Source organism: Galeopterus variegatus, unplaced genomic scaffold (genome assembly GCF_000696425.1).
Source record: "Galeopterus variegatus unplaced genomic scaffold, G_variegatus-3.0.2 Scaffold1946, whole genome shotgun sequence".
NCBI classification, from domain to species: domain Eukaryota; kingdom Metazoa; phylum Chordata; class Mammalia; order Dermoptera; family Cynocephalidae; genus Galeopterus; species Galeopterus variegatus.
The window spans coordinates 272,234-289,308 of record NW_007728057.1 but is presented as its reverse complement, the minus strand read 5'-3'; the positions used below and the strand labels follow the sequence as shown (position 1 = coordinate 289,308).

General features: G+C 48.9%; 1 protein-coding gene across 2 annotated transcripts in view; it reads left to right on the top strand.

The window, feature by feature from the left end:
• ABCC8 (ATP-binding cassette, sub-family C (CFTR/MRP), member 8) overlaps nucleotides 1-17,075 on the top strand; it is a 74,625-nt gene that overhangs the window by 44,093 nt on the left and 13,457 nt on the right. Inside the window, exons 17-24 of one of the 2 annotated variants that reach the window (XM_008579710.1) lie at nucleotides 8,462-8,494; nucleotides 9,921-9,956; nucleotides 10,609-10,707; nucleotides 11,778-11,862; nucleotides 12,529-12,609; nucleotides 14,252-14,389; nucleotides 15,872-15,997; nucleotides 16,876-16,975. In XM_008579710.1, the coding sequence (XP_008577932.1) occupies nucleotides 8,462-8,494; nucleotides 9,921-9,956; nucleotides 10,609-10,707; nucleotides 11,778-11,862; nucleotides 12,529-12,609; nucleotides 14,252-14,389; nucleotides 15,872-15,997; nucleotides 16,876-16,975 (698 nt within the window). Of the gene's footprint in view, nucleotides 1-8,458; nucleotides 8,495-9,920; nucleotides 9,957-10,608; nucleotides 10,708-11,777; nucleotides 11,863-12,528; nucleotides 12,610-14,251; nucleotides 14,390-15,871; nucleotides 15,998-16,875; nucleotides 16,976-17,075 lie in introns of both variants that reach the window. The other variant, XM_008579709.1, reaches the window with a different exon arrangement.

Below are 17,075 nucleotides of genomic sequence, written 5' to 3'. Positions count from 1 at the left end.
GTGGAACATGCATCATGCATTTATTGAGTGCCCCCCGTGTGTTCATTGAGTTCTCAATAAATGCTGTTAATTGTTATTAACATCATCATCATTAGCATTTATTCAACCCTAGCCATGTGCTGGGTTCTTTGCTGAGTCCTTTGCATTTGTTATTTCATTCAGTCCTTAGGGCCACCAGCAAAGTAAGTACTGTTACTAATTCTTGTTTCATAAATGAGAGTTAAACTATTTGCCCTTATTCACACAGCTGGTAAGTGGCAGAGTGGGATTGGAACTCAGTTCTGTTTGACTCCTAACCCTGTGCTCATTCAGCTGCCCTACCACCTCACCCCGTGCAGGAGATTGCAAACGCCAACACTGATTTCCAGTTTGGTCATCAGCAAAGATGACACAGACCACTCAGTGGGTGTTTTGAGGATATAAATAACCCAAAATGTTGGTTTGTGGACAAAGATCACTATCTTAATTAAGGAGCCAGAACCCCAGGCTGAGTCAATGAAGAACCTGTTATTTATACTCCCCTACTTCCAAAAAACACTTGAAACTAGTTGATAAAAGAAGCATGTAAAATACAACCTTTTAAAAAAGTAAGAATAGATGAGCCAAGAAATGAAGAGGGGTAAAACGTGTTCAGAAGCGCAGGTGGAGGATAGCTACAGTAGTCAACACGAAACCTGGCTGTGATTCCTCCAGTGGCCAAGGGAAGGGGCATCTGCTTAGGGTTTGTAGCTCTTACTTAGGAATAAAAGTTATGGCCAGTTCATCAGAAGGGTAAGCTTTCCCTCCCAGTCATTTCTGGGGGGAAATGATCACTCAAGATAACAAGTTTTTCATAAGCATGAGTGCGTAGCTGAGCAGAGAGAAAGACCCAGGGCCTAGTGTCTGAATGCCAGCATGCACCCATTTCCTGCTTTTCCAAAATGTCCCTGAGTGGTGCATTCAACAGATGCCAAGTTTCCCTCCTCAGTGGGGCTGTGGACTGGCAGAGGATCCTCTTGGGTTTCCTGCAGCCTCACTCTCTTGAGACTTAAATCCATCAGAAACTGTGACATGTTTGGGGCAGAGGGATCTCACCTCCATTCTCCATCTTATTGTGGGGATTTCTCAACACAGCCTGACTGCGAAGGTCCAGGCATTGGATTTGAGGTCACTTTGCCAGTCCCTTGAACTGACTGCCCTCAAGCCTTTGGAGTTAGGAGCGCTTGCCTGTTGGCTGCGTGTCTGTGACAAGAAGACAGGAGCCCAAGTGAATTGTGAGCTGGAGAGGGCAACCAATATTGACTGGGCACCTGTTGTGGGCCAGGCCATTTGCCGAGTGCATTGAAGATCCCACTAAGCCTAGGAGGTGGGTGTTACTACTCCACTTCACAAAAGCAGGAACTGAGGCTCAGAGAGGTTGGGTGACTTACTGGTTAGCGTGGGGAGCAGTAACCCTATGCCCTGGTTCTTTCCCTCAAACCTGGACACTGCCTGGGTGCCCTGGGTCCCAGACTTAGGGGTTATTCTCCAAGTTCTATGCAGAGGGTAGGCTGGCACTGGGCCCTCCCCAAGGGCAGGCCTTTTCTAGAAGGGATTGCAGAGCTCAGAGACTTGAGTTGCCCCTGGATCCCCCATCTCTGTCCTGCTCAGCATGAAAGTCAAAACCCCCCAAACCTGGTCCCTTCGCCCTGATTTCTTTGCCTCCTCCCCCACCACTCTTGCCCTCACGGGCCCTTGTGCGAGCATCAGCACCTCTCCTTGTCCTCTGTGGAGGCAGCAGGCATACAGGCTGAGCCCTGCCCTACCTCGGCCCCCACCTCTTCTCCAAACTGTGTCAACTCCAGGGTCTGACTGCTTCCCGCTCTCTCTCTGGAAACCTGTGCCCCTGCCCAGGGAACACAGGGGCCTCTCCAGGGCAGTTAACACTGAGCATCTCTTATGTTCCAGGCACTGTGCAAAGCACCTCATTGACTAGTCAGTCTTCATCATACTGTGTACAGTAGGTGTTATTATTATCCCCATTTAACAGATGAGGAAACTGAGGTGAAGCAAGTTGCCCAATATGTTAGTCCATTTTCTGTCGCTTATAATAGAATACCTGAAACTGGGTAATTTATAAGAAAATAAAATTTATTTCTTACAGTTTTGGAGGCTGGGAAGTCTGAGGTCCAGAGGGCACAGCTGGTGAGGGCCTTCTTGGTGGGGATCCTCTATAGAGTTCCGTGGTGATGCAGGATGTTACATGAAAAGGCTGAGCAAGAGCGTTTCTATATGCTTTTTTCTTCACCTTATAAAGCCCCCCCCAATAATCCATTAAACCATTAACCCATTAATCCATTCCTGAGGGCATAGTCCTTAGGATCCAATCACCTCTTAAAGACCCCACCTTTCAAATACCATATTGGGAAGTAACACAAGCTTTGGAGGGGACAAACATTCAAAGCATAGCACCCAAGGCCACCCAGCTTTTAAATGGCGAAAGTGGGATTTGCACCTAGGTGCTCAGGCTTTCTGCTATGTGCTGAAAGAGAAGGGGCATGGGAGCATCATGAAGAAGTGACAGCCAGCCTGACAGCCTCTATGGCTGTGACACACACATGCCTGCCTCCTCAGCTAAGCTACTGCGTGGGTCCTCATGGCTCTGTCCGCATCCACACTTCCTCTCCTCAACAGGCAGCCCAGGCCATAGCCTCTGGCTCTGTTCAAGGCTGGGGACCGGGCTGGTAGTGAAAAGGTTCTCCTTTCTCCCGGATCCACTTTGCTGTCCTCCGGGTCCAGCTTCCCTCCCAAGCATAGGAGGTGCATCGGGTAGCTTGCAGCCAACCATAGGAAGTCGTGAGAATTCATTCGACTCAATTCATGTTCTAGTTTCTCTACATTAATGTGTTCACTCCCCAACGCTTATTGAGTGCCTACTGTGTGCCAGACCTCGAGCACAGCAACAGGAATGTGAAGATGTTTAAGACATGGCCCTGCTTTTAAGGGAGGGGAAAGGAGATCAGTGCCGTCATAGAGCACAGAGGAACAGCCACAGACTCTGCGGTCAGGGACAGAAGGCTCACAGTGGATGCGGTATCTGAGCCTTGAAGGACGAGTGTGATATCATCAGATGGAGAGGAAAGCGTTCCAGCAGGGGTAACGGTATGGGCAAAGGCTTGCTGATATTAAAGAACACGGTTCTGTGTGCCTGGAGTACTGGGTGTGTGGGGTGCCATGGTGGGAGGTGGGACCGAGGCAGTGAACTTGGCTTAGATCAATCAGATGTACCAGGCCTGGGAAATAAGATTTAGCCTGGGAAATAAGATTTAGCTCGAATGCTGTAAAGAATCATGCTGGTGATAAAGAATGATAGATCATAGAGAGAGAAAGAAAGAGAGAGGCTGTAGGAGGGAGACCAGTTAGGAGCTCTGTGCAGTGGCTGGGAGAGAGAGGAGTCTGGGCAGACAGGACTCAGTTGGCTTCGTCTGCTGTGTGTCTCTCAGAATCCTGGACATGTGCATTGCTCTGTCTGGCCCCCCTATCCTGGGCAGTGAGTTAAGTTTGGGACTGTATGTTGGGGGCCCCCTCCATTACTGGCAGGAACTTCAGCCTCAAATATTGGATCCCAGGGCTGCAAGGAGCTAACGTGCTTGCAAAGTGAGCTAAGGGCAAAATAGCTTTTGACCTGGCAGCCCCTCCCAAGAGTCTCTCTGCCTGCAGCCTGAGGCGAGGGTGAGGTCAGCAACTCCCATGTTGTTCACCCATACCAGGGTCAAGACCTGGTGACCATGCAGCCAGAAAGAGTTCCAGGAGCCACAAGGCAGAGAGTTGGGGGATTCAGAGGTGCAGAACAGAGAATGTTCTGGGAAGATGGGTGTTTGGTTTGTTTGTACAACTCTTCATTTATTCCTCCAATGGCCGAATGAGCAGTACGACTGAGCCAATAGGGGCGAAGGCTCTGGAGCCAGACTGCCTGGGTTCAAATATGGAATCTGTGCTTTGGAAAATTCCATAACCTTTCTGTACCAGTTTCCCCTTATTACCCATGGGGTTGATGCGAAGATTAACCTAGCATGTCAGTGCCCTATAAATATTATTATAAATATTATTATTCAACAGTGTACTTCCTTGCCAGGAATAAAATTCCCTTATTGCTCTTTAATTGTACTCCAGCCTAACTCCCAGGAGAGAATGTAATGAGCTCTCTGGGGACAGGGACTGTATCTTATTTATCTCTCTGTGTCCATAGTTCCTCTGCTAAATGAATTGATTTACTAAATGAATGAACCAGGGACAACTTAGGACCTTTAAGACACTGCCCTTATAAACGCATCTTGACATCTCTCTCCTCCTCCTCACATGCCTTTTCCCAAGCTGTCCCCTAACCCAGAATTCTGCCAAACAATTTCTCCATCAACATTTGTTGTTGTTCTGTTAGCACATGCCTCCCCCTGTACTAGGTTGTGATTATTTGCAAGGTTGTCTGTCTCCCTTATGACACTGAGCTCTTTGAGGACAGGTCTGGGGGATGATTCCATGTTATACCCTAGGTGTCCAGTGCAGGATGTGTATTTTGCAAACTGCTCTGTATAGGCTGCAGAGGAATAGGCCTGGCCCCAGCCCTCAGAGAGCTCACCAGTCCTGGTGGACAGAGGCATGCAGACAGAGCCCTAGGGTGGGCATGGAAGGTCCATAAGCTGAGGTCTTGCAGACAGGGCTGGAGAGTTACTGTGGCAGCCCTCAACAGCCTGGCTCCCTGTCTCAGAGAGAACCATGTGGCTCCCAAACATTCACTTTAATAAGAGTCACCTGCCCCTGCCTGGCTATCTGCCTTTCAATGAACTGCCAACCTGAGAATCTGCAAATTCCCTCTTTAAGAGGAAAACATTTTGCTAAAAAGTCAATATTAGCAGATACACTCCAGTGAAATTCTTTCTCTGGAAATAAAGAATAGGACCATTAATATCCCCAGTAGAATGACTTTAAATGCCCCCAGGGAGCCAGCAGGAAGTAGGGCCCTGAGGAAAGTGTTGGGGTGGGGGAGGTGAACCCACCTCCCTCCTGAGGAACTGCAAACCCAGTCTCACTAGAGCTGCCCCTGCTCCTGCCTCTGCCCCCTCCACTTGCTGAGGTTTCCACCTATGAACTGTTTGTTATGTCTGTCTGTGCCCACTTAGGAGGCCTGGGCCCTCCTTGCCCTGGGCCTGCTGGTAAAGCTGCCTGCCAAAACCCCTGATTCCAGGAGGTGAGACAAAGGCTCCTCTCAGGACTGCCCTGTGGTCTGATCTGCCCATAGAGTTCCCTGAGCCTTTGGCAAGTTGGGATCAGGGGCTCAGGTGCACCCGGGTTTCCTGGAGGCTAGACAATCAGCAGTCAGAAGGGGAACCGTGTGAAAGTGGTGAGCCAGGCTTGGGACCAGATGACCTCTGGTTGTAGTCCTGACTTTGCCGCTTGCTAGCTCTGTGACCTTGGGCAGGTTCTTCACCTCTCTGAGATTCAGTTTCCTCATCTAGACAGTAAGAAAAACCCTGCCTTTCCTCTCTCAGAGATTTGGCATAGGCACCCAATGACATTAATTGGAGAGGGCATTGGGGTAAAGGTGACATTTCAGGACAGCAACAGGCCTGTCTGCTCAGGACAAATGGACCGTGGAGACCCAAAAGTCCTAATTTACTCTTCCAATTTCAGTGTCTACTTCTTCCCTTTTTATTTATTGCTGGGGTTTTAAATGAGTATTGGAGGCATTCAATTCCTCCTCTGCCTGCACTTTGGGGACCAAGCACTGAGCTGGAAGGACGAATCCCTCTAGTGATACAACCCCACGTCCTTCCCTCCAACCAGCTAGGAGCTGTATTTATAATACTTTCTCTCAGTGTCATTGTGAGGTCTGTGCCTTCACCCCATTTTATAGAGAAGGAAACAGAGGCTTCTCTAGGTAAAGGGGCTTTCAGATTTCATACCCAGCAAACAGAGAGCCGCCTGGGATTCGAGCTTTAGAGCCCATATTCTTTCCACAGGCTGTGTCCTCCTCCTCCCTCCACCTCCGCTATCTCAGCCCTTCCCACCCTTCGAGATTTGGCTCAGCTGTGACTTCTATGAGACTTTCCTCATTTTCACAGATTTCTTCCTCCTCCAAACTACTTTTTAAAAATTGCATGTTTCTCTGATTCTAAAAGAATGTATATTAAATTAGAAAAGATACACAAGTATGAAGAAGATAAAAACCACATAAAATCCCATCACCAGAAGTTTCCAGTTTTATACATTTGCATGTGTATTTGTGTTCTCTAACACTTCGTTGGTCCTAATTTTCTTCTGGCCCTAATAACTTCCTGACTTCTGTACCTGTCTGATTCTCCTACCAGGCTGTGAGTCCTGGAGGGCAGGCTCTGGGCCCTGATTCGGGTTGGTGCACATGTGCCCAGCTCCTAGCTGGCTGCAGGGAAGGAGGTGGGGTGGGAGAACTGGGGGAATCATCCTTTCAGCTCAGTGCTTGGTCCCCAGAATGCAGGCAGAATAGGAATCAAATGCCCCCAGTACTCATTTATGACTCTATCAATCAGTGAGACAAAGTGCATGCCAGATGTACCATCCTTTACTTTTCAGATTAAAAAAGATACACACAAAGGCTTGGGGAGGCTCATTCTAGGAGACTGGGGGCCACAATCTAAAAAGGAGATGAACCTGGATCCATACCCTACCTTCTCCTCTTCCTGGCTATGTCATGTTGGGCATGTTATGCAAACTCTGAGCCTCAGTTTTCCCATCTGTAAAATGGGCATAGGGTTTACAGGACTGTTGTAAGGATGAGATGGTGAGTACAAACAACTTCATGCAGTGCATGAAGATGGCCTGCAATCAGTGCTAGTCCCCTCCCTTCCTTCTTCCCAAATGATTAATATGTTGGTTAACAACCTCCAGTTACTACAGATCTGTCATGTGCTAAGCACCATGGGAGCTGAAAAAGATGCTCTTCCAGTCTTAAAATCCCACTGGGGATGAAAGCCTTACTCAGGAGCTGATTAGAGAGTTAGGCAGTCCATTATGAAGGCTAATGGAGCAGCCAGACAATGAAGCAAAGGGAGTTAGGACTGGAAGAGCTCGCTGTGTGCTGGAGCCCTCAGGGATGATGCAGGTGCATGGTAACAGCCTGGGCTCGCAGGAAGCAGTCAAGGCAGGAAGACTCCAGAGATAAGCTTATCTGGACTGAGGCCTCAGAGTTGGAATTTGTAAGCTTCAGCTTTTATATGTCTCACGCTACCAGTTTGTCTGTAAATTGTAAATTACAGAAATCTGGTGGTTGGGGAATGTGAGGTTTTATTGGGTTGGGAGAAAAAAACAAGATCACAAAGACCAGAGAACAGGAACAGAGGGTACTGGTGATTATATATCCATTAGAGTCTCCATTCAGTCCTGCCCCTCGGCAAGAGGGAGATTTCATCAGGCATCTTTCCTTCCTTCCTGTTTTTGTCAATCATGGTTTTCCTGATGAGAAGGCATTTATCAGAGAGATGGCATGGGAAATTGCAGTGAAGTAATGTAGCATGAACATTTAGAGCATGAACCTTTGGCGTCAGATCTAATATCTCTGCTACTTGCTGGCTGTGTGACTTTGGCAAGTTACTTAACATCTCTGAGCCTCACTTTCTTTATCTGTAAAGTAGAGACAATCAAAATAAACTTTCTTCTTGTGGTTATTTTGAGCTTTAAAAGAGTAATAATATTACAGTGCTTATCACATACTTATAAAAGTTCAACCAATTTTAGCTGTTTTTAGTATTACTAAAGTGAGATCTGTTCAAAAACAGAACAGGTTGTTTTTTCCCAAATGTTCATGTGAGAAGTACACATTTCATTGGCAGGAGGCTGCCTTCTGGAAGACTGAGAGATAGCCTGGAGCAGAGGAAAGAGCGTTGGCAAAGTTAGCACCACAGTTCAGGTCACCTCACTCAGTGTTTTTCAAAAAAATTTTTTTATAATAATCCACCGTATGAAATGCATTTTACATCACAGTTTGTTGCATTCATGCATTGATACATAAGAAGAAAACAATTACAAAATAGAGATCTTGACTACATGCAGTGTACATGATGTTCTGTATTTCTTTTCCTTTAATGCAGCTACAGCCTACTTATTTCTGACCCAATTATTGGGTCCCCATCCACAGTTTGAAAAACACTATTTGAAATGATTGTGACCTTGGGAAAGTCATTTTCCCTCTCTGACCTTTAGTTTTCCCAACTGTAAAATGATCTTGGTGCCCAGCCAGCCTCACTGCTGCTCTGTGTCAATGCCAGGAACAGTGATATCACCCATGCTATTTGGAGAGTACCCAGCCAGTGCTGTGGGACGGACAGAAATTGAGAAGAGCCATTTCTGCCCCAAGAAGGCCATTTGGGGATCCTGGGGGTGGGAGGGGATTGCTTCTCCCTGAAGCCGCAGCATGATGAGAAGGCAGTGGGGTGGGAAATGACTGATGTTCTTCCCGTTCGTGCCCCAGCAGCCTTCCTGACAGCGAGACTGGAGAGGACCCCAGGTACAGCCTTGCAACTGGTTTGGAAGGGAAAGGACAGGGCGGGGGTGGCAGGCTTGTGGGAGGGGAATGCTGAGTATGGACTCAAGGGTGGGCAGTCTACCTACTTTCAGAAGCATGAGGCTAAGGCATGCATTCTCATCGAGGGCAAACTTTCATTCTTAGCAGGAGACAAAACTTAGATATTACAATGCTTTGTTGTTGTCCAAAGGGCCATAATACATAAACAGGTATCAATATATCTGTGGTACTAAAACGTCATGGTGGATAGAGTCAGAAAGTAGATTCGTAGTTTCCAGGGGCTGGTGGAAGAGAGAGGGAAGAGAGAGTGACTGCTGATGCATACGGGGGTTTTTTGGGGGGCGATGGAAATGTTCTGGAATTACATAGTGGTGATGGTTGCACGACCCTGTGAATGTACTAAAATCCACTGAATTAAAAAAGAAAATGTGGCAGCGAAAAGGCAACTAGAAAAATATATCTAAAAAGGCTCTAGGAGTGATAATGAAAAAAATAAGGTTGAGAAACAAGACTGCAAGAAGAGGAGGTGGGTGTGCCACAGGCCAGACAGAAAATTCAATCCTGTTGCTTTAAGTTCAATGTACTAGTCTAAAAATCCCAATCAAATAGACTAATAAGCTCTGAGACCCTCAAAACCCTCCCTGCTCTCACCCCTCCCAAGAACATTCAAGACATTTGAGGTGGTGTGAAGTTGGGACTGGGAAGGTTGGCTCAACTTTGCAAATAAGTTGAAGCCTCTGGCCTTTGCTCAGAACACCAGAGAGGCTTCACTTCCCCGTATCTTCTCTGCACTTTCTCTCACCTTGTCCCCAAGTGCCAGGGTGTGATGACAGGCTCTTCCTCTCTAACCATGGTGACTATAGTTCTTGAGCCAGAAACACAGACCTCATGACATGTGACAAGTATGAGTGTGTGGATGAGAACAAAGTGACAATATATGACAATGGAACAGCTCAGAGCAGTCCAGGGCACATGGGACCATAGCTGACGTGACTTCCCTGGCAGATCCCCTAGATTCCGTGGCTGTCTTCTGACGGGACCACATAGGGCTGCAAATCATGCCTGGAGCCTTCTCAGCTCTATGAGCTGTAGGTTCAACCCACAAAGCACAGGTGTTGGCCTGGGAAGTTTCGCCAAGAGCCTGCACCAGTGGTGCCTTTCCCCATCCTCGCTCCTAACCTGGTCCTGGGGTCCTCCTTACACACCCACATGGTCAGGCAGTGGAGGCTCCCCCAGGATGGCCATGCCCCACTCCCCACACCTCTCTGTGCAGCATGTGTGGTGGTAGACTTGGCCCTGGGGATTATAAAGCCACACTCATAGTGTGTTTGAGGGAGCTCAAAATCTTTACATAGGACTCAGTCCACTCATGCGATGTCTGAGGTGTGTCTTTCCTCCCCTGCTGCAGCCTAGAGCGGGAGACAGCGGCCGACCCGGATGACAGGTACCAGCTCCTGGGAACACTTGCCCTCCAGGGCAGGCTCTCCTAGGGGGCTCTCAGGCCTGAGGGAGCCATGTCACCCTCAGAGTGACAGAGGGCACCACCCAGGTCCCTGCCCAGCTGCTGGGGGGAGGCCAGGGAGGGGCTCTGTGACCCCCCCAGATGGTTTGGGAGCTGCGGCTGCTTCTGTACATCAAGCTGCTGACTCCCTTCACACTAGATCGTTTTCATCTAATGGTCACTGGTAGTCATCTTTTCCTTTTTGTTTTTGTCTTCAAAAACCACATCACACTAAATGTGGGTTATTCCATTTGGAGAATTACCTGCTGACTTCAAAGTCCAGCGATTCAAAGGCTACTCAGGGAGGGAGAAAATCAGGGGCTGAGTACTTATTTGGTCTGGTCACACTTCAGGCTCCTCCCTGGCTTTGGGTAGAGATTCAGGAAGGAGAACAGACTACAGGGCTGGGGCCAGCTGGTAGAGGGCAGGGAGGGGCCAAGGCCAGGTAAAGCACATTTCTGCCCACTGCCCCTCCCCACCTTAGTGCTGCCCTACCCTCTTGCCCCCGTCTAAGCCATCAGCTTGACAACTGCCTCTGAGAATGAGCCCCTGAGAATACCCCTCCAGACCCCCAATCTCACCCCGCTTTTTCTAGGAAGAGAGGTCCTGTAGCCTATGCTTCGCAGAAACCATGGCTGCTAAATGCCACTGTGGAGGAGAACATCACCTTTGAAAGTCCCTTCAACAAACAACGGTAGAAGCCTCTGGGAGGGGCGCCGGCTGGGGGAGGGGAGGAATTGGTCTCTGGCAGCATTGACCAGCCTGCCCCAGGCCCCAGCAAGGCGGCCTGCCCCTCCATTGATCACCGCACCCAGCCATCCTGCTCTCCAGGCCGCTTATCTGGACTCCAGCCTGCTCCATATGGTCCATCTGGAAAGGATCCAGATGTGCCCGGGCATTGGGGAAGTCCAGCTCCTGTGAGTGAGAGGGTGGGGAGGGAGCCCTGCTGCCTCCTCTTGAGGCTGGCGGGAGGGCTGACCAGCTCTCCTTGAGTCTCCGTTCTCGTGATTCCTCACCCCCAGCTCAGAGGCTCATGCACTATTTTCCCTCTAATAATAATAATTCTCAATTGAGCTCTTACCAGGTGCCAGGCGCAGTGCCAAACTCTTTATATATGTGACTGCCTCTAATGCTCCCAACAACCTCAGTAGGCAGGTGCTATTATGATCCCCACTTTACAGAAGAGGAAACAAAGGCTCAGAAAGGTTAAGTAACTTGCCCAAGGCAATCCAGCCAGTAAGTGATTGAAATGGGTCTCAAATCTAAGGCAGCCTGGCACCTAAATACGTGCTTGTCACCAAAACACTCTGATGCCTCTGTGAACCCTGGCTGGCACCTGCCCAGGCTAAGGGCATTCCAGGAAAGGATGGGAGGAGGAGACTGGGCAAATATTTGACCAGCCATCATCATTACTGCCTAAACCAATCAGCAGTAGTAATTGTCCTCGGCAGTGGCCTGAACATGGGCTCTGACTGAAGCTTTTCTCACTGCACAGGGACAAAGGGCCCCCTCTCATCATTTACTTGGCATATTTGCTCCCATCCAATTTCATCCTTCAAATATTTAACCTGGCCCAAGGCTATGTGAGGTGCTGACCTCAGCTCTTTTCAAGCTCACATGATGTTTGCACCCAAGTGAGAGGCCCATTAAAGCCATTGCTCACCCTGGACACGGCTACCTAGAGACTAATGACCCTCTGCAAGTGATCAGGCCCAACTCTGGCCAGGCTGATCAGCTGCGTTGCCCGTCCCCACCCCACTCCAGGTACAAGATGGTCATTGAAGCCTGCTCCCTGCAGCCAGATATTGACATCCTGCCCCATGGAGACCAAACCCAGATCGGGGAACGGGTTAGTAGGAGCCTCCAAGGGGTTTTCACAAAGCCGGGACCTCCAACCTCCCCTGCTCCCCACCCACCACCCCCACTATGCCCTGAGATCCTTCTCAGGGACAGTGAGTAACTGGGAAATAGGAGAGGGTGGAGGCTGAAGAGTTGCCTGCAGTGGGGTCAAACATGATTTCCTTGGTGATGGTTGTCCTTGACAGGTTTTTAGTCCTGTTTGGTGAGCAAGGTCAGCTCAGTCCCTTGCCAGACTCGGGATGACCTGACATCTTCAATCATGCCCCAAGTATATACCGAGAGCCCACATGACACTACACTAGGCCCAGCGTTGTTTTGTTCCTGTTTATTCCCCAGGTGGGGCCCCTCCTCCATGAGCTTAGATAAATAGGCCTCTCCCATGGCCACCTTCTCTGTGTGATTTAAATCTCTACTTCCTCTGTCTTGGTTTGCACTGGTCAAATGGCCCCTAGCGTCTACCTAATGAATCTTCAAAGACTTGGGGGTCATGCTCCCCACTTCTGAACAAATTCAGTAAACATTACAAGTTCCTTCTCTCTGCAAGATAAGGAGGGGGCAAAGATGTAGATAAAGCCAGGCTTCTGTCCCAGTAGGGGCTAGGACAGTCTCTCCTGAATGGCTAAAGGCATAATCTGTTCCTCCCCTCTGGTGACAGGGTATCAACCTGTCTGGTGGTCAGCGCCAGCGAATCAGTGTGGCCCGAGCCCTCTACCAGCACACCAATGTCGTCTTCTTGGTGAGTGCACCAGCTACACTTCCCTTGGGGCCCTTTTCTCTGGCTGCCTCCTTGTCTTCCTGCCTACACTCAAACACACACACCATCACCCAACAACCTCTCTCTTTAGGAGAAAACCTCTCCTGCCAGAGATATTGCCTATTCATCTTACTGATAGGTAAACTGAGGCAAGCAAGGACAACACAAATGACCCATTGCAGATTTCACAGTGAGCTCTGCAGTAGCCATAACAGGAGGCAAGTTATAGTTATAGGCTGTTGCAGGACAGCCCCAACCTATCAACTCTTCTGCTGCCTGACTATAAAAATGGCAAATACATGGAATGTGTGCTGCCACTTCCTGTCTTGTGCTCAGAGCAGACATTGCTAATTGATCACAGAATTATTTCCCATGAAACTTTAGTTAGCCTCAGAATCCTTCTCAACACAGCACTCCAAGTAACCAGTAGCACTCAAACATGAGATAATACTTATTAGCTATCCCTGCCCTACTTCATGCCAACCTCTATGTTGGGTGCCCTAGTTGATACTGGAGAATTCTAAGACCCAGCCCTTGATCTCAAAGCTTCAGAGTCTGATTAGTGAGACAGAACTCACCCACACTCAGGAGGCACAGCACAGTTCCAAGGCAAACTGTATGTCACAGGCCTGGTCCAGGGAGACAACGATAAGGGCTGGAGTGATCAGGGAGGGCTTCCTGAAGGAGAGCCTTGAAGAGTGAGTCAGTAAAACAGAAGGAAGGCGGAAGGCCATTTGGACAAGGAGTTAGAATGGACAAGGGGGAACCTTGGGTCTCTAATTCCAGCTTTATTCCTTCCCCTCCCCCCACAACACATGCACAAGCACTCCTCACTAAAGACGCTTCATAATATAATGATCTGTAATCTTTGTTACCATCTGACACGTGCACAGCATTTTACTAAGTGCTAGCTCATTCGTGATCCCACAAGACTTAAACAACCCTGCTAGAGAGAAGTGAAGTGGATATTTTATTTTATTTCCACAAACTTTTATTGTTTCTTCTCCATACGAGGCACAGGCACAAGGGATCTTCAGTTCACAGGGGCCTCACAGTCAGGAGTGGACAAATAACTACTGGATCTGGCTCTGTGCAGGGTACCAATGGAATGAAGAGGAGAGAAGGGTGGGCGTGGGGGTTAGGACTGGGCACAGGAAGGACTAGTGCTTGGGCGAGTGAAGGATGAGTAGGAATTCACCAGGCAGAACAGCACTCCAGGCAGAGCAAACAGCATGGGCAAAGGCCTGGAATGGCAAGCTCCCTGGAAACCTGGAGTGTAGGGAGCTTGGACAGGACAGATGTGAAGTGGGTCTAGACAGGAAGACTGAGCAGATTGTAAAGGGCCTGAAATACCATGCTAAGAAGTTTGGACTTTGTACATGGTAGGGAGCCATTGAAGGTTCAGAGTCAGAAAGTGAAATGATTAGATCTGTTTGAGAATGATGACTGATAACAGTCACATTTTAAGATGAGACAGTCCAGGCCCAGAGAGGGTAGGTGAGTTGTCCAAGGCCACAGAGCTAACTAGCATCAGTCTCTAGAATAGACTTGATATAATTCTGGAGGTTTTAATGGTCACTGTTACCTCCCCCCACAACTGCCACACATTCTCCCCTTTGCCCAGGATGATCCCTTCTCAGCTCTGGATGTCCATCTAAGTGACCACTTGATGCAGGCCGGGATTCTTGAGCTACTCCGGGATGACAAGAGGACAGTGGTTCTAGTGACCCACAAGCTACAGTACCTGCCCCATGCAGACTGGGTAAGGAAGCCACAAGGGAGTCAGGCTGTGGAGGGCTGGGGTGGGGAGGCAATCAGGCATCTTTGAAGAAGTCAATCAAGTGTCTCAGTAGCAATTGCTGAAGACCACAAAGCATAAGAGACCGGTACTGGGTGGCTTCATGTGGGCCGGGCAGCTCAGGAAGACCCTGCACACACTAGGACTTTGGTATCAGACGCACAGACATTCTTCATCCTGGCACAGAGCCCCCAGGGTTACACACAAGGCTAGCACCAAGAAGCCTCAGAGAGAAGCAGACCCTCAGTTCCCACCTTCTGATTCTTACCTAGTTTGATGACCCACCCCCTGGCCCTGGGGAGTGCCCATTTGGTGAGCCATCTTCCCACCTTCCAGCCTTTCAGGGATAATGAATTCAAGTTAGGATCAGATGGAAAATATGGAAGCAAACAATAGTAATAATAAAACTTCAATATTATCAATAGAACGCAAAATCGTGAAACCCCATATTAACTAAATTACCATATTCGTCAGTAGGTAGACAATGGTTACTTTTCAATTAATTGGAAAGGACTTAATTTTTAAGATGGAGATCATGTGACTTTTGAAATCTGGGCATTGACTGACTCCTCTATAAATTTATCCCTGAACAGCAGCCAAAATTTGAGGCTCTCCCTGAGCTCCAGGCCTATGCCAAATGGCCCTGCTAATTTCCCCCCAAATAAGTTTTCCTTACACATGTGATGGGATCCTCCTCCCACTATGAAAAAGACCCAAAAATGTCCTGATTTTTTTTTTTTGTAAAGCTATTAAAACAGGTGCAGAAGGTTTGTTTCCAAATTTCTGTGGTGATCCTGGCAAGGTAGTTCAGGACAATCCTGAGTCTAAAGAAGTCAAACACAGAGGTGCCTGGTTCCTTGAGGTATCAGTGAAGAGGACTCCTCCCTACATCCCAGCATGGGGTGGGTGGGGTGAGGGAGTAGGGGTGGGCGTCTGAGTTAATGGGAAGTGTACATGATGGCATCACTGAGTGGTTCAAGGAAAAAGTTTTATTGATTTCAAGGAGGCGTGGCCACACACACTTAGACCAACACCGATGAAACCTATTAGACCTTCCATCAGGAGGAGCTAAGGGTAGTAAGCTAAGGGTAATCACTGTGCCCAGGCATGTGGACTGTGCAATTAGCCCGACAAGTATATGAAAACAGCTGCCACTGATGGAGTCCTTGTGGGTAACCAGCCAACTCGACCAGGAAGCATTAGTTTGCTCTGTAAACCCAACCATTAAGCATTACCCCCCAGAAGTACTGAACTCTATGTCCTCAGAATACTTTGGTAAGGGTAGGTTATCACTACCAGCCCACTGTGGTGGATGAGCCAGAGGCCATTTGTAGTGGGGAAGGGGTATGTGCCCCTTCATCTCAGACTCCACGGTCAGGCAGGAGTGTAACTGTCACTCCCTCTCGCTAGCCAGCCCCTGGGCCAGGTTTCTTTCTGCCTTTCCAGATCATCGCCATGAAGGATGGCACCATCCAGAGGGAGGGCACACTAAAGGACTTCCAGAGATCTGAGTGCCAGCTCTTTGAGCACTGGAAGACCCTCATGAACCGGCAAGACCAAGAGCTGGAGAAGGTGGGTACAACCCAGGGCTAAGCAGTCACCACTGGAGAGGAAGGTTCTCTTAGAACCTGAACTCATAAAGGCTTTCCCCCCTCACTGTCCCAGGTAGCCCCCCAAGGGACAGGTGTGGGAGCTGGGTGTGAACTTGCTCCTGCCAGAGCAGAGTTAATACCTGTGCCAGCTGCCCAGGGCAGAATTAGGTGGGCACCTTCCCCTTATCCTGAGATAGTCAGATACCAGTTGGTTGCAGAGTTTGAAAAAAATCGACTCAGACTGGCTAAGCAAAGAAAGAAGGGAAGTTAAGGATTTATTGGCTTGTGAAACCAAAAAGTCCAGGGGTGTCATAGCTTCAGGTGTAGCTGGATCCAGGTGGCCAAACAATATCATCAGAAACCTGTTTCTCCCCGTTTCTCAGCTCTGCTCCCCAGCAATTGGCTTCATTCCCATGGCAGCAGCAGTCTCTGGCTTACACCCTCCTAGCTCAATAACTGCCAGAAAGAGAGTGCTTTTTTCATGATAGTTCAGCAAAAGTCCCATGGCTGACTCTCATGGGTCCAATTTGGTCACATGCCCACTGTTACCTCCCAGTTCTGGGTCACACGCCCATGCCTGGAGCCAAAGAGAGTGGTCAGCCCGACCTGAATCACAGAAACTAAGAATAGGGGAGCTAACAGCACCCCAATTTCCCACAGGGATAATGGGGTGCTGTTAGCTGATGAAGGAGAAGGAGTAAATCTTGGTAAAGTGAACATGTGTCCATCTGAACCCACTCCCAGGCAGGGACAACCTGGAAACCTGACACTGGTCATCACCAGGGTGGGTGCCCCCCACCTTCATACCTCCTTCCTACACACCCTGAGTACATTGGCCAGGCCCCATCTGTCTTTCAGGAGACTGTCATGGAGAGAAAAGTCACAGAGCCACCCCAGGGCCTGCCCCATGCCTTGTCCTCAAGCGATGGCCTTTTGCAGGATGAGGAGGAGGAGGAAGGTACAAACAATAGGACTGGAAGTGAAATAATGGCCCCTGGTCTGACGGGGAGACTAAGGTTTGGGGTTCTGCGTGTGGTGAGATAGTGTGCCTTTGATTA